This window comes from Portunus trituberculatus, chromosome 10, assembly GCF_017591435.1.
Source record: "Portunus trituberculatus isolate SZX2019 chromosome 10, ASM1759143v1, whole genome shotgun sequence".
Classification (NCBI taxonomy): Eukaryota; Metazoa; Arthropoda; class Malacostraca; order Decapoda; family Portunidae; genus Portunus; species Portunus trituberculatus.
In genome coordinates this window covers 12,202,835-12,227,999 of record NC_059264.1, presented here as the reverse complement: position 1 = coordinate 12,227,999, position 25,165 = coordinate 12,202,835, and the positions used below count along the sequence as shown (strand labels likewise).

The 25,165-nt window shown below is 37.9% G+C and overlaps 2 protein-coding genes across 2 annotated transcripts in view; both read left to right on the top strand.

The window, feature by feature from the left end:
• The first annotated feature begins 1,621 nt into the window (after positions 1 to 1,621).
• On the top strand, positions 1,622 to 10,630 carry LOC123502146 (tryptase beta-2-like). The gene is made up of 6 exons (XM_045251368.1): positions 1,622 to 1,810; positions 2,946 to 3,204; positions 4,689 to 4,797; positions 6,404 to 6,548; positions 9,541 to 9,680; positions 10,194 to 10,630. The coding sequence occupies exons 2-6, from the start codon at positions 3,188 to 3,190 to the stop codon at positions 10,359 to 10,361; spliced, it is 579 nt and encodes a 192-aa protein (XP_045107303.1). The 5' UTR covers positions 1,622 to 1,810; positions 2,946 to 3,187; the 3' UTR covers positions 10,362 to 10,630.
• Positions 10,631 to 18,531: 7,901 nt separating this feature from the next.
• Positions 18,532 to 25,165, top strand: part of LOC123502176 (tryptase beta-2-like) — a 16,704-nt gene continuing 10,070 nt past the window's right edge. The window contains exons 1-2 of the mRNA XM_045251404.1: positions 18,532 to 18,583; positions 20,813 to 20,845. The gene's annotated coding sequence lies outside the window, so the exon portion shown is untranslated. The remainder of the gene's footprint in view (positions 18,584 to 20,812; positions 20,846 to 25,165) is intronic.

The window sequence follows — 25,165 nt, the reverse complement described above, 5'->3', positions numbered from 1 at the left end:
CTATTATTATTATTATTATTATTATTATTATTATTATTTTTATTATTATTACAATCATTGATATTAGTAGAAGTATAGCAGACGTACTGGTAGTAATAGTAGATTTACCACTAGTAATAGTATTATTATTATTATTATTATTATTATTAGTAGTAGTAGTAGTAGTAGTAGTTGTAGTAGTAGTAGTAGTAGTAGTAGTAGTAGTAGTAGTAGTAGTAGTAGTAGTAGTATTAGCAGTAGTTCTAATATCAGTAGTAGTAGTACTTCTAGTAGTAGTAGTAGTAATAGTAAAAGTAGTAGTAGTAGTAGTAGTAGTAGTAGTAGTAGTAAAAGTAGTAGTAGTAGTAGTAGTAGTAGTAGTAGTAGTAGTAGTAGTAGTAGTAGTAGTAGTAGTAGTAGTCAAATTAGTAGTAGTATTATCATCATCGCCACTTTTCGTTATATCCGTATTTCTGTCACTTGCTTTTCCTATAGGTTGACAAAGCTACACTGTAAATCAGGAAGACAGAAATACAGACGCAAGTAGAGATTAACCAGGTTGTTAGTACATAATCATTTACAAACTCAAGAAAAGTATTTGGTAGATATATATATAAATAGGACTAATAGGTGGAAATCATCAGGGTCAATACTCAGGATAGAACCAAATATAACTAACTTTTTTGATCACGTTAGGCTAGAAAAATAAATATGAACAAATTAATTCAAAGAGTAGTCCATGAATAGAATAGACACAGTAATCATGTTGTTACTCGTGTAAGTACCTATTCAGAAAGTTAGACACATTAATAGATGGAACTGATAGGTAGAAATAGAGAGGCATGTTTTATATAGGGACTGTCACGTGTAGAGCTTCCTTTATTCTCTTATGTCCTTGTGTACCAATGCAAGTGTTTATCTGTCTATTTATCTTTCTTTAATTATCTTCTATAGAGGATACCATCTGCACAACAACTAGTGTATGGTAACATCCCATAAGGCATAGTCTGTCATGTTTTTTTACTTATCTATTTATTTTTTAAAATTATACCATGTGGGCTTTTCACGGGAATTTATGGCTTAAAGGGGGGATACTTTTTTGTGGTACCTCCTATCTCAAAACCCATCCACTAGGAAACCATTGCGCCGAATGAGGAAGCCCAACCTACACTCGGACCGTGGACAGGATTGGAACCCGTATGCTTGCAGACCCCTCGGACCCCAAAGCACGCATGGTTCCACTGTACCACGGCGGCGCCAGATGACCCAAGAGCAGGAAATCATAATACTTTTTGATCATACGTATAAATAACACAAGGAAACGCATCACCTGTGTCAACTGAGCAGGTGATCAAAATTTCAGGCATAGTGGACCACATGTGTGAACGCCAAGGCATTGAGGGACACATGCGCCAGGAAACAAAATTATTGGACGTCACACACACACACACACACACACACACACACACACACTTTTTCTGTCGAACTCTTTTTCCCATCTCATCTGTGGCTCATGAATCACCTGCTTACCCTCCCGCCCTCCATTCCTGGTCCTCCCAACACCCACCACCTCACCAGCCTCTGATAAATGGAACACGCCGCTAGCCCGCCACTCCTAGACCAGTGTCATCGGCCCAGTCGGCGAGGAAGGTGGATGCCGGGTGGAGGCTGGCTGGAAGTGGAAGCAAGCGATCCACGGTCCCTCTTTCTGTCCCTATAGCAAAACTAACTCCCTAATTCCTTTTCAGATACGTCACTATTTATTGTCGCAATGTTATCACTATTATTTATGTTACAGGACCGACTTGCGATCCCGAGAGAGCAATTTGTAGTAAGTAGCCAACAAGTCTGTTCGTTGCAACACCTTCATCCATTATAAAAATTGTGTTTTGTGTTTGTTTCCTTCATGGGGCGCTGACAGTGTTGGGCCAGGAATGGCCAAGGGACAGCTACTTTTACAAGTATTGTGTCACACGCCAGACTGGTTTTTGTCATCTCTAGACACGTTTGGTGCTGCAGATAATTCACGAAAAGATTCTCATTTGTATGGATAATTTCTTTGGCGCTCTACACTGTGTCTTTATATCGGTGTCTATAGAGCTACAAAAACCAGCAATTCGTGAAATTACACTGAATGCCAAATACACAAATTAGGGAGGATTTGATGTATGCACTAATGAAATGAATGCACATCACAAGCATCTTAAGAAAGAAGTAAAGAGGTGAGAGGTGGAGTAAGTTGTGTACTACAAAATCTTCGTCTGAAATATTCAGTGGAACATGACATCACTATTTAAAAAATGTACAGACTGAGCCCAGTGTAACTGCCGGGTGTATTGTGACTGCAAAATATATATATTTTTTTATGAAGTGTAGTAAAAAACATGTATTTTGTATATGTGTGTGCATGTGAGTATTTACTGCCTATTCTTGAGATACGCCCACACCAGACGATAATGCTTGAAACAATGTTTGTAAACATTTAAAAACTTTGAAAATGTTTGTCAAACATTTGGAAGACAGTTTGGAAACACTCACTTCTCTAACCATCCATCGAACCACTCACCCTCCATCCGTCAATAAACTCATCCATCCATGTCATTACCATCGCACCACTCATCCATTCATGCATCTATTCATCGAACTAACCACGCATCTATTCATTTAGTCACTCATCCATCCATCCTTTCGTCTATGAACTTTTCCATGCATCTGACCACTCGTCCATCTATCCATCCATGGCAACTGTTTCCCTAAGGTTTATAAAGCAGGACTATTTTCAAGACTATAAAAAATAAATTGTTTGGCTCTCATGCAAGTCTTCCCATTTGATGGTGCAGAATCCCTGCTAAACTTTAAAACTCTCGATATTCCCCACTAGATCCTGTTAAAACTAGTCAAGATAGACGCAGAAACTTTCAAGACAGTGGCTGGATATGTCTTTTCAAGCTAGCATTGCTCCTCAGGGAAATGCGGTGAGGCTCCTATCGAGGTGGCCCGCCTGGCTGACAACGACACTCGTGAGGTTCAGGCGAACACTTATGACATCGAAGGCAATGTTATTACCAAAGGCACGAGGATAATCGGCGGCGACAAGGCCTCGCCACTGGAGTACCCATTCCATGTGTTCCTTACAAATAACAACGGTACAGTGAACTGCGGAGGAACCATCATTGCTCGAAAGTGGGTGCTCACCGCGGCTCACTGCATGGCACCTTTAAATGGGTGAGTGCATACTACTAATGTCCTACACACTCAAATATTTCTGAGTCTTATTTGGACTGCTTTCAACTGGCAGCAATGGAGTTTTATTGGAATTCTCAAGGGTGCTTTCATGATCTTTGTGATAATTTCACAAATAGTCCATATCTTGAACAGGCCGTAGTGAACATTTCTGGGAATGTTTTGATAATTCTGGTTAGTTTAACTTAACTCCTACGTCATGAACTCACCGTATGCTGTATTCTTCATGTTGTCCTTAGTATTATAAGCCCTGTGCTAACCAGTGGTTCTCATACATCTTCCGGTCACCAGCCAATTTTCATACATAACTCTTATTCATGGCCACTACCTAAAGCCCTTAAATGTAGTGACTGTCTAAACTCCTGCACCCATTACGTAAATAAAGATCGCTATCAATAACTGTGATTTTGTGGATTTCAATGTTTTTTTTTTTGTTAAATATTTAATTTTCATATGACTATCAAAGTGTCAGTAAAGAAGTAATATAATGCAAATAAACACCTCGTATTTGTACCTAGTGACTCGTTAAAAAAAGTATAGAGCAAAATTAAAAAAAAGATGAGAAGACCCCGGAACAGTGGGAAGTCTCTTAGCTCGTGGTTTCTTGCGCAGAATCTGTGTCCCCTCCCAGACTGTGAAAATTTGATTCTATGATTAACAGCATCCACCGCTCACTGTTACTGTGTTTAACGCACACTTGAAGAGTATTAGGAAGCGCTGTTCAGCTTCTGCCCATTAGTGGTGCAGGCAATTTCATTTATAGTGGTACCCATATAGGGATCATATCATCACCTAGGCTCATCTTGGGTGTAACCACCTAGAACCTGGGTATCATGGTGACATGCAGGTAACTTTAAACCACTCGACAAAATGGCAATGTGTACGTGGTGGGAATCGAACCTACGCGTAGACATCTGCCCGAGCTCACAACCTCATCCACTGCGCCACCGCCTCCCTAAGTAACGTAATTGATAAACTTACGACCTGATCATCGCTGCTGAGGTGTCCCGAAAGCCCAGTAATTATTTTTTCTTACAAAAACAATGGATATAGATAAATTAGTATTTGCATTAAAAAAACTTTGAATATGAAAAAAAAACTGCATAAACCAAGGAAGGCAGAACTGCAAGAGGAAGAGGAAATTTTCCGTTTTTTTCTGCATTTTTACACATCACTACCTTGGGTATTGCACTCCACCTGTAGGAGAGAATGGGATTTACGTGTGTACTTTAAAACGTTTGGCTGTCTTGAATACTTTCTAACAGAATCTACATCTGGTGTTCTATAGATTGTTTTCATTTGTTTTCAAATTACAGAACCGTAAAGGCTTTAAATTTTGAAAAAATATTAAGTCACCATATTCAATCTAGTCCCGAAAATAAGGTTCTTCCCATAATCCCACAAAGGTCTTAGTGCTACAGGCCTGTCTTGGCCAGTCTTTCATCACAGTTTATATCTGTCCGCAGTGACTTCTCTAAACTGCTCGTCGGCCTTGGAAGTAACTTCAGGGACATGATGACGTACCTGCCTGTGGTACGAGTTATCATACACGAAAATTTCGTTCAAGTTCAAGACGTAAGTGTATGTGTGTGTGTGTGTGTGTGTGTGTGTGTGTGTGTGTGTGTGTGTGTGTGTGTGTGTGTGTGTGTGTGTGTGTGTGTGTGTGTGTGTGTGTGTGTGTGTGTTTATCATAACAAACATAACCAGAGATCCATTTGTGTGGTCCTACCTCTGTATATTTATTTGTACAGTCTTTCTTTCTATTAGTTGATGTACAAACAGTCCTCTCCCAAAACCTTATCTTCTAGTCCAGTAGTTCTTTATCTTGGCGTTAGTAATTTCCAAAGCGGATTTGAGTACTACTTTTGAAAAAAAAAAAAAAAAAACAGGAATTTGTCTAATTGTATTTTTCATACTTTTAACGACAGCATAGTCAGATAATGAGAAGTTTATGAACAATGCAAAAGTATCGCCCTTTTTTTTTATTTAAATCTGGAAGGGAATTGAATTCATAGATGCAAGAGGGCAAGGAGGAAAGGACACATTTCTAAAGGGGACGTGGTAGTGGAAAGGTTAAGAACCACTGTTCCAAGGCTAATATGGACAAATATTTTGGAGTCTTAGTTCTGATTAAAGTTGCGCTTATCTTAAAACTATACTTGAGTGTGGGGATTGCATTGAATTTAAACACAGATGCAGGTACAACAATACATTGTAACGATGCAAAGAAGTGAAGATATTTCTTAATTTCTCGTTATAAGTAGAACATTTTAACATATTTAGTATAAATAGAAAAAAACAACAACAATTCTTAATTAAAATTGAATGAGACGCACGGCAACAACAGAACAATAGACTTGCCAAAGTCATCAGTGCCGGAAGATAAAACAGGGCATTTATCCCCTTTAATGTTGTTGTCAAGGCGTTACTCTGTAGTGTTCTGTGCCACACAGGCAGAACAAACACAGCTCACCGTCAGTCCTTTATTAACGTCAACGTGAACACACTATGAAGTCAGCTGGACGATCAGGCGGGGGTAGACCGTAGTGAAGTTCGGACAAATGGAACCCCAACTGACCAGGACCTGCTGTCATTGTTTAGTGAGGCATAAAGCCTCACATTAACTATAAAATGTTCGTCTGGGTTGATGAGCCTTCTAGTGGAGTACCTTTGTCTCTCTTGGTGTTGGTAGGAGAACCCTCGTAGTCATCTGTCAGCGGTGGCAGACTGTTATTTTATTGACATGATGAACTCCTCAAGAAAGATGGATCGTGGACTTTGCTTCGTTACGTCGTGGCGTCTTCCAGTGTCGGAGTTAATTGCACGGCGGACAGGAGATGCGTGACAGGGTATTGGTTGTTTCCAAAGATGTGTCGCAAGCACGTCGCTCTGTGGTGACTAGTTCTGCTTCCATGGGCTGGGTAGCGGAGGTGGTAACCTTAGACCTCTTCCTTATCTTTCTCTTGCCTCTCTTTGCTATTCCTGCTCGAAACATCCACTAGCAAGGCGTATCACCTACCTGGTGAAGGCTGTTGTTTTCCTGTGATTGGTTAAACTAACTAGAAACTAAGGGTCAAGCCTCTATCCCCCATACTCCACCCACTTGTGTGTGTGTGTGTGTGTGTGTGTGTGTGTGTGTGTGTGTGTGTGTGCACTTATTGATACGATCTTTTCTGTTTAGGGGGATGACGTTGCCCTGATTGAACTACCATTGGAGCTCATCTTCGAAAGCAATGACGTGGTACAGCCAGTGTGCCTGGCCGAGGCTGAGGACTTGATGCCTGGGAAGGATATGGTGACCACTGGCTGGGGATTCCTCTTTCCATGTAAGATTGACCAGAATGAAAGAGATGATGCACATTTCTTTCATCTTTATCATCTTGAAACACCAGAGTAACAGACAAAGAGGAGGCAATAGACACCTATCGAAATGACAATTACTCCTTGGGAGGTCTCACACGTACTGTGCTTGGTGGGTGTTGTGGACCTGCCTTTGACACAGCTCTGACTTCCCTCTTTGCCTCACAACACAAGGGAGCAGTCAGAGCCTTTCCTCTCAACACAAACTATCTTCTCTTTCTCAGAGCATTAAAGACATCTGACACATAGAGGCTTAGCTGCAAACTCAAAATGACAACTCCTCCATCAAACTAAAGTATCTTGACACCCTCCCACATCATGTTTTCTTCATAAGTTCCACAACATTCAAGATCTAGAATGTAATTTTAAATCTGTGAACCTTTTACCTCTCCTCTTCTAAGATTACTTTTCTTCTCATCATCTTTGTACTTTCGTCAACACAAGTGACTGACTTGGCTTACTAACACAAGCATCTTCTGTTTTCCCTCCTACTTTCTTATTCTTACTTTTAATCAAACTAGATATTGCGTCTATGAGCCAAACATGGTCTAGTTCCCAAGCTCTCGAGCCATCACAATTTTCTATTATTCTATTTCGATTTCAAAATTACTTTCAAGCAAAATTTATCAGTACTACATGCCTCTCATCAAATTTTAAGTAGAAAAATTCTTTAATTAACTTCCTAAGTGGAGCTCATCCGATCTCCTTTCCTATGCAGGTAGTTCTCCAGTTTTGGAGACGTAATATTTACCACCAGCTATGGCCTCCCTCTCCTTTCATTGAGCATCATTGTGAACTAGTCGTTTACTTTGGTATTCTTTACTACCTACATCTAGAGCAACTGGTGCACCACTGTACCTGTATTCGTGACAATCTTAGGAAAATAGCAAAGAATTCCTGATCTTTCCCTTGCCTGTAATGTAGAGGTTCTTAATTTTTTCTTTTACTACGGCCTTCCTCTATGGATCTGACCCTCCTCCACACTCCCATGCACCAATGAATATAATTCATTCCTAGATTTTAAAGAAAAAATAGAAAGTTTTTTTAGTCTTTTAACTGATTATGAATCGGTCTCATTATTAGCGAGATATTTGCCACTGCTTCTTAGCTACTAGATCTTGATTGTGTGGTTAAATGTCAGAGTGCACAACGCAAATCCCCTTCCACGTTCAGCCTTTTCCTGTACTTGGTGTTGAGAGTTACGAGCGTGGAAAATGCAACTACAATAAAGACACGTGGATCCGAACATAGTTAAAACCCGAAGAGCCTCTCGTTCACAGAATTAAAGAATGATCTGCTTTTTTGTTCCAAGAGAATGTGCCCCCTTTGAAAATTATTGATGCCCCTTAGAGGGAAGCACCCCGCATGTTAAAAACCACTGCTCTAATCCTTCTGCTTATGCTGTCATTGTCTTCTTCACCACCTGGCATCTCCAACCACCTTACATTTCTATCTTGTCCTATTTCTCCAATTCCTCCTCAGTATCTTTGAAAGCAGAGGTGTCTATGGAGATTAGCTTTACTACTCAGAGACATGGGCAGGAGTTATTCAGATTTTCCATGAAACGACTATCGCTTCTGTGCCAAGGACCATTTATAGTATGTGTGCAGAGTACACAATATACTGTCTGGCATGGTGTCTCCTATGGCCTTTATATTTATATCTGTAATTTCATCATCTTTTCATTTTGTTTCAGATCTTTCTATTACTATTATTACTCAGGGAGGAGGTGGGGCAGTGGGTAAGGTGGTAAGCGTGGGATCGGGCAGACGTTCACGCGTATATTCGAATCCCACCACATACCGCTTTGAAGCTATGTCATTTGTTGAGTGGTTTAAAGTTACCTACATGTCACCATGATGCCCAAGTTCTAGGTGGTAACACCAAAGATGCGCTTGGGTGGTGATATGGGCCCTAATATGCGTACCATTATAAATAAAATTGCCTGCATCACTAATGGGCGGAAGCTTAGCAGCGCTTCCTATACATACTCTTCAAACATACTTACAGGCGCTATAGGACATGACATTAAAAAGAAAAGAAAAAAAAAGTCACTTTTCTCACAGGTATTCTAACAGCAGTGTTTCTCAGGTTTCTGCCGTCATTCACTTCTTTTCTGTTATTCGTCAAAGATATTTTAAACCTAATCTATTATTCTAACCATAACTACGCGGATGATACTAATCATTTGAAAGTTACGTAACTCAATCAAGGAAGCCACAGAACGCCTGGCTGCTTATCTTTCCAGGTTTCTGTTTAGGCAGAGCAAAGTTAGTATTGCTAAATGTTTTAACAACCTCCCAGACAACTACCTCTCTTCAACAATGACACTCAATTCCTTCACTGTTTTACACTGAATATCTTGTGTCTGACCTTTCCTAAAAATATAAATTTAAAACCTCACTCCTTGTTCCTACCTCAAATAACTTCCACAATGTTTGGAGTTCTATGCCAATTTCGTAATTTTTTCTCACCCCTTTTTTTGATATGAGTCTTAGCTGTCCATGCATTCGTTTGTTTCATTTACACTGCACTCTTGGATTGGGTGAAATCAAAAGCAATCTTTCATTTCTTTTCTTCATAAACTTTGGAACTCAATCCCTTCATTTTATATTTCCTTCTTTCTTTGATGTAAATTGTTGTGCGAAGGAAATTTTAAGAAGCTTTTAAAATTTGGACGAACTTTTTTTGCAATATATATATATATATATATATATATATATATATATATATATATATATATATATATATATATATATATATATATGGCGTGTCTGCTTGACTTGCCTTATTGTTGAGAAGTTGGTCGTCTCTGAATAGAGGTGGAAAAGAGATCCAACAAGACCTGTTATGTCATTTATACACTCACGAAATCGAAAAATTAAGAGTCAGAAAAGACGCATATATTATTCTTTAGGATGTTTTGCCATATGCTAACTCGACTATTTCTTTCCCCAGTTGCAAACTCTCTTCCTAATGATTTGTTTGAAGTAAGCGTCACTCAAGTGGATGCGAATATCTGCACATACTTCACTGAGATACCAAGCGACCAAGGGAAGGTCGTTTGCACCATCAACATGGCCAAATCCACCTGCATTGTGAGTTACACTGCGCCACGAAATTATAAGCAGTTAACTAAATATGTTTGATGTACCAAGAGACATCATCTAAATGTTCTTCGTCTTCATCAGCATTTTCATTATTTATTTTCTTTCTTCGACCACTAACCTTTTTTTTTCTCTTCCTCTTTCCCCTTCGAGTCTTTTGCTTTTCATCTTTTCTCTCCTATCACCCTCCTCCTCTTGTTCTCCCTCATCCTCATCATTATCATACATAATAACTCTAAGGGAACTGGCAATCCAGTGGGCCTATTTTTTTTCATTTTTTGTTGCCCTTGACCAGTGACCCCTCTTGCGTAAGAAAAAAAAAATTTTTTCTCTAAGTGGCGTTCTTCTTTATATCTGAATGATTCAAGAACGTTCATTAGGAACTAAAGTAAACGAAAGGTATCAAAAATTAATCACGCTCTTAGCTCTTAGCTGTAAGTAGTGTCTTTTAATATTGATGCAGTTAACCAGGATCCAATAATGTATCATTAACCATTTCTCCAGGGCGACAGTGGGGGGCCGCTGGTGGTGCAGCTGTGTGATGGACGATGGGTGCAGACAGGAATAACAAGCTACGGGGAGTCAGGGTGCAGCCAGCCAAGGGTGTTCGCCAGCGTCTCCTACTACAAAAACTGGATAATAGATAAGATTAAACCGACAACTATTTGCTGAGTCGCCGAGAGAGTTACTCCTGATCAGTTTGAGAGAAACAGCAAACCATCTTCTTCCGGAACATTTTTATGACTAATATAACGTCTTCGTTGAACTCCTCCATTACAATTATTTCTTTTATTTATCATGAGTGCAGTCTAATGCTAAATTGTTTCACTCTTCATAGATGCACCCTTCAAATTGCTAGTGAAGACTTTCCTTTGTGAAAAATACAAACAAACAAATGAACATATGAGTAAAAAAACAATAAAAAAAACTATTTATCTTAATTGAGTTTTTCATTGTTTTCGCTAAAAGAATATCAACCAAAATAGTGATAATAGAAAATAATAATAATAGTAAAAATAAAATAAAATATTAGTGATGATAATAATAATAATAATAATAATAATAATAATAATAACAATAATAACAATAATGACAATAATAATAAGAAAAATAATAATAATGAAAATAATAGTAATGATAATAATAATGATAATTATAATATGGGGTAATATAATAATATGGGGTAATAATAATAATATGGATAAAGGACAGACCAAGGATATTCAGTGTGGAAGAGGGAGACAGTTGAGTGTCATTGAAGAAGAGGGGATGGTTGTCTGGAAGGTTGTGTCGAGTTGATAGATGGAGGAATTGAGTTTTTGAGGCATTGGACACTACTAGGTTTTCTCTGCCTCAATCAGAAATCTTAGAAAGATCATAAGTTAGGCTTTCTGTAGCGTTCCTACGTGAGCTGTTGACTTCCTGCAATGTCGGTCGTCTCTGAAAAGACGTGGAAAGCTTTTTACATTTTCTGTTTACGAAGGAGTGTTTGATAAGTTGAAGAACAGACTTGGCATGATTCCAGGCAGAAATATAAAGTGCATGAGATTCAAGTGATGGAAGGCTCAAGTACCTTTTTTGTGCAACCTCTCCATCATGAGAGTAAGGTTGTGTTAAACCAAGGTTTAGAAGGTTTAGGCTGAGAAAAAGAATGAGGAATGTACGCCTCCATGCCAGAAACTGTAACCTTTGTTTTGCGTTCAGCACATAGAGACGGGTCTCTTACACGTAAATAGTAATCATTCCAGGGAAAATCAGCATAATACCTCCTCAGGTAACCTCAACTGGCAGGGGCAAACCGCCAGAGGCACCTACGCCTTGGGGGATCCTGAGGAGGGATCGGAGAGATAGGACATGATACAGAAATGAGATTGTAATCGGAGAAGCCCAACGGAGAAGATAGGATAACATCATAAGCAGAAGGATTAGGGCGCATCTCCAAGACGGTCAGGAATACGAGTAGGGTGTTGCACCAGTTGCTCTATGTCATGGAGGATAGCAAAATTGAAGGCTAGTTTACCAGGATGGTCAGTGAAGGGAGAGGAAATCCAAATCTGGTGATGAACTATGAAATCTCCAAGAATGGAGATCTCTGTTACGTTCACCGGTTAAACGGATAAGATTGGCATCAGGGAGCCGGTGAACAATAACAATAAAAAAAAAAACACTGCAGGTTCAACTGGTGAGGAAATGGAAAGGGGGCACTTTAAAAAGCTATTTTAATAACCCATAATGAAACTGACACACATAGATATAACATGAAACATGAAACACAGATATATAACATGAAACACAGGAAAATGACATACACATATACATGTAACACAAAAATAAATACAACAATAAAGAACCCAACTTAATACCTAACAATAATCCTAATCCTATATGGAGGCAATGTGGAAAAACACGGGACGAGGGGAAGTGATACTTATGCGGTGTCGCAGTGGTGAAGTGCTGGGTGATGGCTGATCCCACGGTAGTCCAAAGAGGCGTTGTGTTCACTGGTTGAGGCCTGGACCTCGACTTGACTTTCCAGAAAGCCGAGCTTGCTTTAACACATCCGCTGGAGTCGAATGGGACCGCGTGAATTCAACTTCGGGACAGTAGCGGGGCTTCATGAGACGGTGACGTGGAGGGTTCACGAGACGATGACGTGGAAGGGGAGGCGGAGAGGTGGCGAACGAGGTAACAAGCGGAGGAGGGGATAGTAGTGGAGTATGTTACGGGCGGGCCGTAACACTGTGAAAGTATACAGGGACAGAATGTGCTCCACTTTGCAAGTTAAATAGCCAAAAAATTTATCACAGTCAGAGTAGTTAGGGGAGATATAGTAAGAAGAGGGGTGGTGATCTACAGATTGAAAATTAGACCTAAGACCGATAATGTTGAAGAATGAAATGAAGGAAAATTGAAGGGAGTGTCAAAACATTTTTGGTCGTTGCCGAGAGAGCAGTTCAACCAGGGGACATTTATGGTCACCTTCCCAGAAGGAGACTCCGAGGCTGGATTTGGAGAAAGTGGCTGAAGACAGTCAGTCAGACGAGAGGAAATTATAAAAAGAAAAGTTTTGGATTTCATCGAATCTAGGATAGTAGTATGAGTGAAACCATCCATTCATGTGAGGAATATTCTATACACGGACGGATAAGACCCCTGCACAGAGTTGACAGTTAAGGGGCTGAAAAACTGGCGAAGACGACTCAAAACGACTTACTTCACAGAAGCTGTTTAAGCTAAACTTCTCAAGCTTAAAGTTTCCAACTTAGATTATAAGTAAAAGGACAGACTGAGGATATTGTTGGAGAAAAGAGGGAGAGTTGAGAATTATTATTAAGAAGACTGGGTTGGTGTCTGGAAGGTGGTGTCGAGTTGACAGGTGGAACAACTGAGATTTTAAGCATTAAATACTACTAGGTTCCATGTGTCACAATCAGAAATTTCAGGGATCTGGCGTCGTGTGGCATCCCTGCGTGATCTGTTTACTTCTTGAAGGGTTGGTCGTCTCTCTAAAGACGAAGAAGAGCGTTGGAGGAACCGATTGGGCAAGAAGTTTGGTTTAGAAGATCATTGATGAATAAGAGGAAGATAATACTGAACAGCACTTCTTTTATCGAAAATGCCTGCAAAAAAAAAAGAAGAAAAAACATGAAAACCGACCTTTAATTTAAACACAACAGAGGCACAAACGCAGAAAACGAATAAAGAATTGCGATACGACACACCAAAACGTGAAAGAACAAGACACCCCTACCGAGGCACAACAAAAGAGAGTAGAACAGCCCCAATGGACCAAAGTTAGAATGTCCTCCTTAGCTCAAACAAAATACACTCCGAGCCACGAGGAGGTGGTGGTGGTGGTGGTGGTGGTGGTGGTGGTGGAGCAGAAGAGAAGGCAGAGTAAGAATAAGGAGGGAGATTAGGTGTTGCTTTTATGTGTCGTGTACAGTCTATAACATCGACACAGACACAACACTTGATCACTATCTCACTGAATGTCAAAAAATTGTCCTACCTAATCAGACAAAAGGTAAGAACACCCAAGAAACATAATCAGACACACTTCATGCCATGACCTGATAGTTTCAGTCAAATAATCTATGTCACAAAAAATAAATACCTTTTTGATCCTACACTAACAAAGCTGTGAGCCGGGTCATAAAACACACGTCACGGTCAACAGGTGGTATATTATTTCTCTCTCTCTCTCTCTCTCACACACACACACACACACACACACACACACACACACACACACACACACACACACATACCAGCACACACTCACCTACGCTCGCTTTGTCAGTATACATGTGGTGTGTGTGTGTGTGTGTGTGTGTGTGTGTGTGTGTGTGTGTGTGTGTGTATATATATATATATATATATATATATATATATATATATATATATATATATATATATATATATATATATATATATATATATACACACACACACACACACACACACACACACACACACACACAGAAAAACATACACACACATACCACTTTCATTACTTTTATGAAAAAAACGCACACTGCTGAACACCTGTGACCTCTATCATGGCACTCTTTCCGGAACGCATTTCGATTGTTCCCTTTATGTGGCAAAGGACATCAATATCTGTGTCAATATGGATGTTCCCAAGTATTGGAGGCACAGACCCGGATGGAGCAATGACCTGTTCCAATACAACGCAGTATTCTGTCATCAGGACTATTTTCAAAAGTCGTACTGATGACTAGTCCTGTTCTCAGGAGCAATTTTTTCCCTGTTAATGATGTGGAGCGTCTTTCTCTCTCAGTAGGATCATGAAGATTCAGGTTACAAGATTATTATGAGATTATGAGGATTTAGATTATAAGTAAAGGACATATCAAGAATGTTCAGTGTAGAAGGGGTGGGCAGTTTCTCATTGAAGAATAGGGGTTAATGTGTCGAGTTGATACATAAAATAATTGATCTTTTTCAGACACTGAACAATAATATTACGTTTGTTCTCCCCCAGTCAAAAACTGTAGAGATCAGAAGTCAGCCTTTGTGTGGCTTCTCTGCATGATCTGATTTTCTCCTGAAGGGTTGGTTGTCTCTGAAAAGACGGGGAAATGTGTTGCGGGGGGGGCGTATTATCAGCATACGAGTTGTTTAGAGGATCATCGATGAATAAAAGGAAGAGAGTGGGTGATAGGACAGAACCCTGAGGAACACCACTGTTAATAGATTTAGGAGAATATTGTCCATCTACCACAGTAGCAATAGAACAGTCAGAGAGGGAAATTGAGATGAAGTTGCAGAGAAAAAAGACAGAAACCGTAGGAGAGTAGTTTGGAGATCAAAGTTTTGTGCAGGACTATCAAAAGCATTTCATATGTCTAAGGCAAACGCAAAAAAAAAAAAAAAAAAAAAAAAATCACAAAATGTTTTTGACGCGGATGACCAACTCTGTGTATTGAAAGCCAGAAGATCACCAATAGAGCAGCCTAGACGGACACCATACTGTCGATCGAATAGAAGATTGTGATTGTGAAATGACAGATATTTAAGAATCTTCCTGTTGATATATATATATATATATATATATATATATATATATATATATATATATATATATATATATATATATATATATATATATATATATATATATATATATATATATATATATATATATATATATATATATATATAGATATACAAATAACTTTAGGCGGGAAATTAAAGTAATAGGATTGTTGTGTGAAGGAAGAAACATGTTAAATATAGACAAACTTCCATTAAAAATGAAATGTAGATATTGATAAACAGAGATGAATTTAGCCAGGCAAGGTGCAGGTGCAGATATACTGATTCTGTAAACAAAAGGAAAGACCCAAGAGCTTCATAAGCCTGCCGAGGGTTTATGCATGCGATGGCATGGAAAATATAATTGTGAATTGTCTTTAACAGGCAGCAAGAAGCAATCAGAGGTGGGAGATGAGGGAGAAACAAGCTCTGAATCAGCAGTGGTACCATCACGATTAAGGAGGGAAAGATGAACAAGCAATGTTACTGTAGAGGTTTTTGGCAAGGTGCCAGAAGTTTCAAAGGTAGTCGGATCGCGAAAGATGTTGGTAGTGTCCATTAACGAAGGAGTTTTTGGCTACTTGGAGAACAGACTTGCCTTGTTTTCTGGTACTGGTTGGTTTTTACGTACTTCTGGTTTCCTTTTTCATTCCAACTTAAAAGTGAAATCAAGGACCTGAAAAACAAATAAACAACACTTGAAACCCAAATTGACGATGTAAAACAATATGAACGTCGCGACACAATCATTCTGAGCGGTCCGACTGTACCACCGGAAACTCAAACTGACAACACAGCGAGTCTTGCAGTAGACACCATAAAAAACCTAAAAATAAATGTTAAAGAAAATTATATATGTGTTGCTCATAGATTGGGTTCTAAGCAAAACCAAACCAGGCCTATCATACTAAAACTAGTGAACAGGTCCCTCCAGCATGAACTAATCGGTGCATGCATAAAGCTTAAACCAAGGTTATATGTAAATGAAAGTTTAACCCCAAAAAGTCTAAATATAATGAAGAAAGTCCTTGCCATTAGAAAAACGTATCGACAAAAATTCCAACAATGCTACACCAAAGATGGCAGAATAATAATACCATTGAAAAATTCCACAGTAAAACACACGATAATAGATGAGAAAACTTTACTGGACTTTATAGAAAAATATCCTGCCATGAAGGACACATATGAAGATTTGCTCTCCTCAGCTTAGACCATCTACTATCATTGATATATAATGTATATATTTATATTTATTTCTTTATATATGCATGTATATATGTATTATATACTACTACTACTATTTCTGCTACTACGACCATTACTACTATTCTACTTGTAACTAATATTAAATTTTCTTACTAGCTACCACCAATCTTGCTAAATCTACTACTTACATTATTTTACTAACATTAATTAGTGCTACTTTTGCTGCTATGAAAATTACTAGAAACATCGCCGTTACTATTACTTCTACTACTAATAATTACTACAATTACTACTACTACTAATAACAATAATTACTCCCCATGGTACATATATACTGGTATTACGATTACTATTGCTATAATTACTGTTACTACTACTCCTACTACTGATAATTACTACAGTTACTACTACTACTACTACTACTACTACTACTACTACTTTTACTAATAATTACTACAATTACCACTACCACGACTACTACTACTACTACTACTGCTACTACTACTACTAGTAATAATAATGATGAAAATAATAATAAAATTTACTACTACTACTACTACTACTACTACTGCTACTACTACTACTACTACTGCTGCTGCTGCTGCTACTGCTACTGCTACTACTGCTACTGCTGCTGCTGCTGCTGCTGCTACTGCTGCTGCTGCCACTGCTATTAATGCTGTGTCTGTTGGTGTTTGCTACCATTGCCACTGCTGCTGCTACTGCTGCTGCTGCTGCTGCTACTGCTACTACTACTACTGCTGCTACTACTGCTGCTGCTGCTACTGCTGCACTGCTGCTGCTGCTGCTGTTCTGCTGCTATAGCTGCTATTGCTCTGCTACTACTACTACTACTACTACTACTACTACTACTACTACTACTGCTACTATTCTACTGCTAATACTTCTACTATTACTCTACTACTATTATTACTACTACTACTACTACTACTACTACTACCACTACTACTACTACTACTACTACTACCAGTACAATTACGACCACTACAACTTATTTATATTATTGTTACTAATGTTAATACTTTTAAGAATTTCTAGCCCGGTGCGGCTACAAAATTTGTTTCATCGCGTGCTAAATCTTTGTTAATTTTTGTTTCTTCTTTTATCTTTTAGTTATTATTATACCTTATTTATTCTTTATATATCTATATCTTCTTTATTCTTTATCATTAGCATGACTCATCTGTATGAAACCTTATTCCATACAGAGGAAGACCTATCAAATGATAATGACATAAAACTAGAAATAATCAATGAAATGCATGGATATATTGATTTAAATAATACATTTGAGTACCACAACCTTACTTCATAAAATAACTTGACTAGAAGAAAGGAAAATAACATTAATATTTTGCATATGAATTCAAGATCACTAACTAAAAATTTCGATAAAATCACGGCTTTCTTAAACAGTCTATCTACACCCTCAGATATAATTGCCTTTACAGAAACATGGCTTACCAACACAAACAAACACTTGTATCAGCTTGATGGATACTTTTCTTTTCACTTAACTAGAAACACTAGACCACATGTGGGAGTTTCGGTGTTTATATCAAAAGAATTACAGACTGCTTGATCTAACAATAATATATGAAAACTTAGAAATCAATATTTAAAGATAACAACTAATTCTACCAGTTTTTTCCTATCTACAATATACAGACCACATAGTAAACATGTTAAGGTCGAGGAATTTACTATTACACTATACACACTTCTTCAGAGTGTTACGGTACGCTATAGTTTCCCTTAAATTTGTAAGTTTTCTCTTTATTTTGTTTCTTTTTACGTTTTAACTTATATACATTGATATGGGTATTTATTAAATTTAGTACATTGTTATATACATTGGTATGGACATTGGGTACATTATATATATATATATATATATATATATATATATATATATATATATATATATATATATATATATATTGTTGGATATTATTGTTTCGAATGAAGGGTCACGAACCCTGGAATTGGCTGACGTGTCGGTCGGTGACGTGTCACTAGGATACGTGTTAGCTGGAGCCCTGGGACAGGTCAGATTCGCTTTGGCAGTTGCCTTGTCCACACTTCCTTCCCCAAGGTTCCAGGTAACACTGAAGTATTGTTTCAGGATTATTCAGGATATTTTTGACGTGTCGAGGTCACACAACTGTAGATATTGTATATGTGCCGTGTGGTGATGGGTATATATGGTTTATGGTGATGGTGAAATGTCTTCATTAAATGCATTAGCAAGCCCGGCTTAACTGGAAGTTTCTGTGTGCCTTGACCCCTAGACAAGTTACTATTGCTGGCATAACGAGACATAATATAAATAAATAAGAGTCATAATTATTGGAGATCTAAACATAAACTTACTTGAACATACAACACATCAACCAACAAATAACTTTCTTGCTTCACTGCAGACAATTAATTTCATACCTCATATTTCCAGACCTACACGATTTCCTGATAATGCACACCTTGGAGCGCCCTCATTGCTAGATCACATTTTTACAAATTTTAACAGTAACTTTTCACTTCCCTATATCTGATCACCTCCCAATTTTCCTCAACATTAAAACACCCAAGGAAACAAAAAAAAAAATTCATCCAATCCAATTTCGAAACTTTACAGAAATAAATAAAAGTAAATTTTCCAACCAAATATGAGAAAAATATTGGGATGACCTTTTGATTTCACAAGATATAAACCAAAATTTTACTTATTTCATAGATGAAATTCAAAATTTGTAAAGAGAATGCTTCCCAATTCAGACAAAGTTTGTATCCGGAAAAAGACTTAATAACCCTTGGATCACACAAGCAATATTAAATTTTATTACAAGGCGCCGCCAATCTACAACAGGCGTTATTTCTCTCTCTCTCTCTCTCTCTCTCTCTCTCTCTCTCTCTCTCTCTCTCTCTCTCTCTCTCTCAGACATGAGAAAATCCGTTTGAGATTTGTTTTAGTTAGTAGGTAGTGTAATTATTTCTCCCCTGGTAGCTTCAAATTTCCCCCAGTTTGGGAACCACTGCTCTAATACATGAGTTAACCAGTACTCTCAAACATTCATACCTTTCACTGGTAAACTCTGGAACTCCCTACCTACTTATGTATTTCGATCTTCCTACGATTTGACTTCTTTTAAGAGGAAGGGTTAAAAAAAATTATCCCTGACTTTTGGATAACTTAGTTTCTTAAGGGAATTAGCGATCAAATAGGACTTTTTTTCAATTCTTGTTGCCTTTGACCATTTGTCCTTCTTGCATAGAAAAGAATAGAACCACAGCGACAAAAGAAGCTACCACAACATGGAGACGAGTGTTCTGTCAAATTTTTATGATTTTTTTTAACGGAAAGGCCTATAGCGCCTGTAGGCACACTTGAAGAGTGTATGGGAAACGCTGTTCAGCTTGTGCCCATTAGTGGGGCAGGCAATTTTATTTATAGTGGTACCCATATTAGGGGCCACATCACCACCCATGCTCATCTTGGGTGTAACCACCTAGAACCTGGGTATCATGGTGACATGTAGGTAACTTTAAACCACTCGACAAATGGCAAAGTGTGGCTGTATGTGGTGGGATTCGAAGCTACGGGTGGGCGTCTGCCAGATCCCACGCTCACCACCTTACCCACTACGCCACCGCCTCCCTATATAAATATATGATAAATAATTAAGACTTAAAAAGTCTACTTAGTCCTCCTACAAAATTCGTTACGACAAGGCTGGGATACTGATGCCACTCAAGTATATATATATATAATTACAGGTACGTAAGATGACAACAAGTGGAGTGAGATAACCATAGCAACATAACAACTGGCAACACACAACAGCTGCCTTCTGCAACGTCCAATGCACGCTCAGTTTTACCTGAACAGCTTTGATCAGATGGCCGTAAGGCACAAGCGCACACACACACACACACACACACACACACACACACACACACACACACACACACACACACACACACACACACACACACACACAAACAGATCTCTGTCCTATTTTTATGCTCAAACTAGTTTCCCATCCCTTCTATGTTTGCGGCTCATGAATCACCAGTCCCACCCTCCCGCCTTTCCTCCCGGGCCCTCACACCACCCACCACCTCACCAGCCTCTGAAAAATGCAACACGCCGCCTCTCCTAGACCAGTGTCATCGGCCCAGTCTGCGAGGAAGGTGGAGGTCGGGTGGGGTCTGGCTGGAAGTGGAAGCAAGCGATCCACGGTTCCTCTTTCTGTCCCTAAAGCAAAACTAATTCCTTTTCAGATACGTCACTATTTATTGTCGCAATGTTATCACTATTATTTATGTTACAGGACCGACTTGCAATCCCGAGAGAGCAATTTGTAGTAAGTACCCAACAAGCCTGTTCGTTGCAACACAATGCATTATAAAACTTTTGTTTTGCGTTTCTTTTCTTTTGGGGTAATTGGCAGTGTTGGGCAAGGATTGGCCAGGTTGGTTTTACGAGTATCACGTCACATGCATGGCTGGTTTCTTGCCATTTCTTGACACGTTTGGAGTGGCAGAGCATTTTTTTAGATCTTTTTCAATGTTCCATGATAAAATTTGTGCATAATAACTCATTAATCCAATTGGTTTATTTTTTTGGATAATTCCTTCTTTCAGGATTATGTTCTCATATATGGACACAATTTCCTGACGCCATATATTGTATCATCATGTCAGGCAAAAAGCCAAAAAAAAAAAAAAAAAAAAAAATCAAAAATTTTAGCCATGACCAATTTGTAAATTAAAGCCAAAAAAATTTTACCAATAACAAAGCCTTAGCCGGGCAAACCAACGTCCGGTCAAATGGAAATTTTTTTTTAAAAACAAAAAATTTTAAGAATCTTCCTGTTGAAATATATATATTATATATATATATATATATATATATATATATATATATATATATATATATATATATATATATATATATTATATATATATATATATATATATATATATATATATATATATATATATATATATATATATATATATATATATATAACCTTTTAGATAGGCGGGAAATTAAAGTAATAGGATTGTTGTGTGAAGGAAAACATTTAAATATAGACAAACTTCCATTAAAAATGAAATGTAGATATTGATAAACAGAGATGAATTTAGCCAGGCAAGGTGCAGGTGCAGATTACTGATTCTGTAAACAAAGGAAAGACCCAAGAGCCTTCATAAGCCTGGAGGGTTTATGCATGCGATGGCATGGAAAATAAATTGTGAATTGTCTTTAACAGGCAGCAAAGCAATCAGAGGTGGGATGAGGGAAAACAAGCTTCTGAATCAGCAGTGGTACCATCACGATTAAGGAGGGAAAGATGAACAAGCAATGTTCCTTGTGAGGTTTTTGGCAAGGTGCCAGAAGTTTCCAAAAGGTAGTCGGATCGCGAAAGATGTTGGTAGTGTCCATTAACGAAGGAGTTTTGGCTACTTGGAGAACAGACTTGCCTTGTTTTCTGGTAACTGGTTGGTTTTTCCGTACTTCTGGTTTCCTTTTCATTCCAACTTAAAAGTGAAATCAAGGACCTGAAAAACAAATAAAAAACTTTGAAACCCAAATTGACGATGTAAAACAATATGAACGTCGCGACACCATTCTGACGGTCCGACTGTACCCCGGAAACTCAAACTGACAACACAGCGAGTCTTGCAGTAGACACCATAAAAACCTAAAAATAAATGTTAAAAAAATTATATATGTGTTGCTCGATTGGGTTCTAAAAACCAAACCAGGCCTATCATACTAAAACTAGTGAACAGGTCCTCCAGCATGAACTAATCGGTGCATGCATAAAGCTTAAACCAAGGTTATATGTAAATGAAAGTTTAACCCCAAAAAGTCTAAATATAATGAAGAAAGTCCTTGCCATTAAAACGTATCGACAAAATTCCAACAATGCAAAAAGATGGCAAATAATAAAAAAGAAAAAAAAGAAAACACACGATAATAGATGAAAAACTTTACTGGACTTTATAAAAATATCCTGCCATGAAGGACACATATGAAGATTTGCTCTCCCAGCTTAGAATCTACATTTGATATATAATGTATATATTTATATTTATTTTTTATATATGCATGTATATATGTATTATATACTACTACTACTATTTCTGCTAATACGACCCTTTTTACTATTCTTCTTTAACTAATATTAAATTTTCCCTTACTTAGGTACCCCAATTTCTTGCCTAAATTTTAACTAACTTCCATTTTTTTAACCTTAACTTAATTAGTGCTACTTTTGCTGTGAAAAAATTACTAGAAACATTCGGTTAAATATTAACTTCCTACTAATAAAAATTTACAAAAATATTATTTAAAAAATAATTTTCCCCAAGGTCATTAATTCCCGGTATTACGATTCTTTCTATAATTGCTTGGTTACCCTAACTTCCCAAACTGAATAATTCTACAGGTTTACTCAACTACTTACTGGGCCTACTTATACTTGTAACTTTGGCTATTGCCACCTCTTCCTGGGCTGGGGCGCTTAAACCTGGGTACTTTACTGGCTTACCACCTGGTTAAATGGAAATGATAAAAATTTAAATTTTTGCCTTTCCTTTACTGGCCTTCTGCCTACCACCTGCCAACCGCTTACTCCCTTACCTTTACTGGTGGCTTTTTCCTTGCTGGTACTGGTGGGTTTGGCCCTTCTGGCCTTTCTTTAAACAACCTCCTCTGTGCTGGTGCGCCGGCTTCTGCCGGCCCGCCACCTTTCCCTTGTTGAGGTTGATGTGTTTTAAAACAATGCCACCTGGCACCGCGCTCCCCTCTTGTTTCCCTGTACCCATGTGGGCTGCCGGCTGCTCCTTACAACAACTCTGTTGGGGCTGGCTCCGTTCCTGGCCTGGGGCTACCTAAAACCTAAATTTTCCTTGCCCTTCCTTTACTTCTGGGCTAATTGGTTCTACGGCCCCTAACTTGGACCTACCGTACACCACTAACTTACTCTGGCTCCTTACTTGCCCGCTGGTTAAAAGGCCGGCTATTTGCCCTGCCCAACCTTAAATTAATTTACCACTATTATATAATTAATGTTACCCTGCTACCCCAAAACCTAAACCTTCTGCCAACTTGCTGGCCGGATTCGACCAACCCCTACCAACTTATTTTAATAATTGGGTTCTAAAATGTTAATACTTTTAAAAAATTTCCCTCCGGTTGGCACAAAATTTGTTTTGGCCTGCAAATCTTTGTTAATTTTTGCCTTCTTTTACAGAATTTCCCAATTTATTCTTTATTATTATACTTTTTATTTTTTATTAATACTACTGGCCAATTCCAAAAGAAAACCTATTCCTGTTGACTAAACTGGAAAATCAAGAAATTATGGTATTTGTTTAAATTAAACATTTGGACCACAACCTTCCATAAAATAAACTTGCAAAGAAAGGGGAAATAACTTAATTTTTCTAATGAATTCAAGTACCTAACAAAATTTCGGAAAAACACGGCCTTTCTTAAACTTCTAACTAACAAACCCCAGGAAAATTTGCCTTTACAAAACAATGGTTCCCCAAACCCACTTTGTATAAATTAGGATACTTTCCCCTTTTCCCTTAAACTGGGCCACTAACCCTGTGGTTTCGGTGGTTTAATCAAAAGAAACAGGCTTACCAACAAAAAAAAACTTGAAATCAATTTTAAAGGATAACCTTTTTCCTTTTTTCCTTAAATAAAACCACTAGAAACCAAGTTAAGGTTTCGGGTTTTACTAAATTACAATCAACTTCTTCAAAATTTAGGAAACCTTAAAATTTCCAAATTTTAAAGTTTCCTTTAATTTTGTTTTTTTTCCCTTTTAATTAATACAGAAATTGTTAAAAATTTAAGGTCAGGTTATTACAATTTAACATTTTGGGTTACTTATATTTAATTTTAATTTTTTATTTTTTTTATTTTATTATATATAATTGGTTGGGTATTTATTTTTGAATTGAATCAGGAATGGAATTGGGTACTTCGGCGGTTGCTTATAATATTTATATAATAATTCGCTTTATTTTTAATTTTAAGGTTGGAAATTATTGTTTCAAGGAATTCAGGAATTTTTGACGTGTCGGGTCCCAACTGTAAGGATATTGTTAGTGGCCCCGGGGGAAGGGTAATTGGTTTTGGGAGGTTGTTGTCCATTATTCCCCAATTAGGCAAACCCGGTTTAATTTCGGAATTTTTCCGGTGGGCCACCCTAGAAAGTTTTCCTTGGTGAGGTTAAGGTTTTGGGTAAAGTCTTCCAAAATCCATTTCAACCCCGGCCCAAGGCCACCCCCTCCTATATTTAATAGGAATAAATAAATTAAGACTTTAAGTCTAAATTCCTTCTCAAATTCCCAAAATAACTTTTCCCATCAGAAATTAATTTTATTAATTTCCAACCCAAGATTTGAAACAATTTGGAAAGGGTATTTCAACAAACAACTGGCAACACACAACACTCCTTCAACCCAATCCCTCAATTTTACCTGGAACAGCGAAGATTGGTGTATTCACAACCCACAAACACACACAACACACACACACACAACACACACACACACAACACACACACACACACACACACACCAACAGATTCTGTCCTATTTTTATGCTTAAACTATTTCCCATCCCTTTATGTTTTTCGGTTTAATTCCCCGTACCT

What these genes read in the sequence shown, in the direction of transcription:
- LOC123502146 (XM_045251368.1), top strand. An exon ending in ATTTCGTTCAAGTTCAAGAC is followed by an intron (nt 4,798 to 6,403) that starts GTAAGTGTATGT and finishes TTTTCTGTTTAG; the next exon opens with GGGGATGACGTTGCCCTGAT. An exon ending in CTGGGGATTCCTCTTTCCAT is followed by an intron (nt 6,549 to 9,540) that starts GTAAGATTGACC and finishes TTCTTTCCCCAG; the next exon opens with TTGCAAACTCTCTTCCTAAT.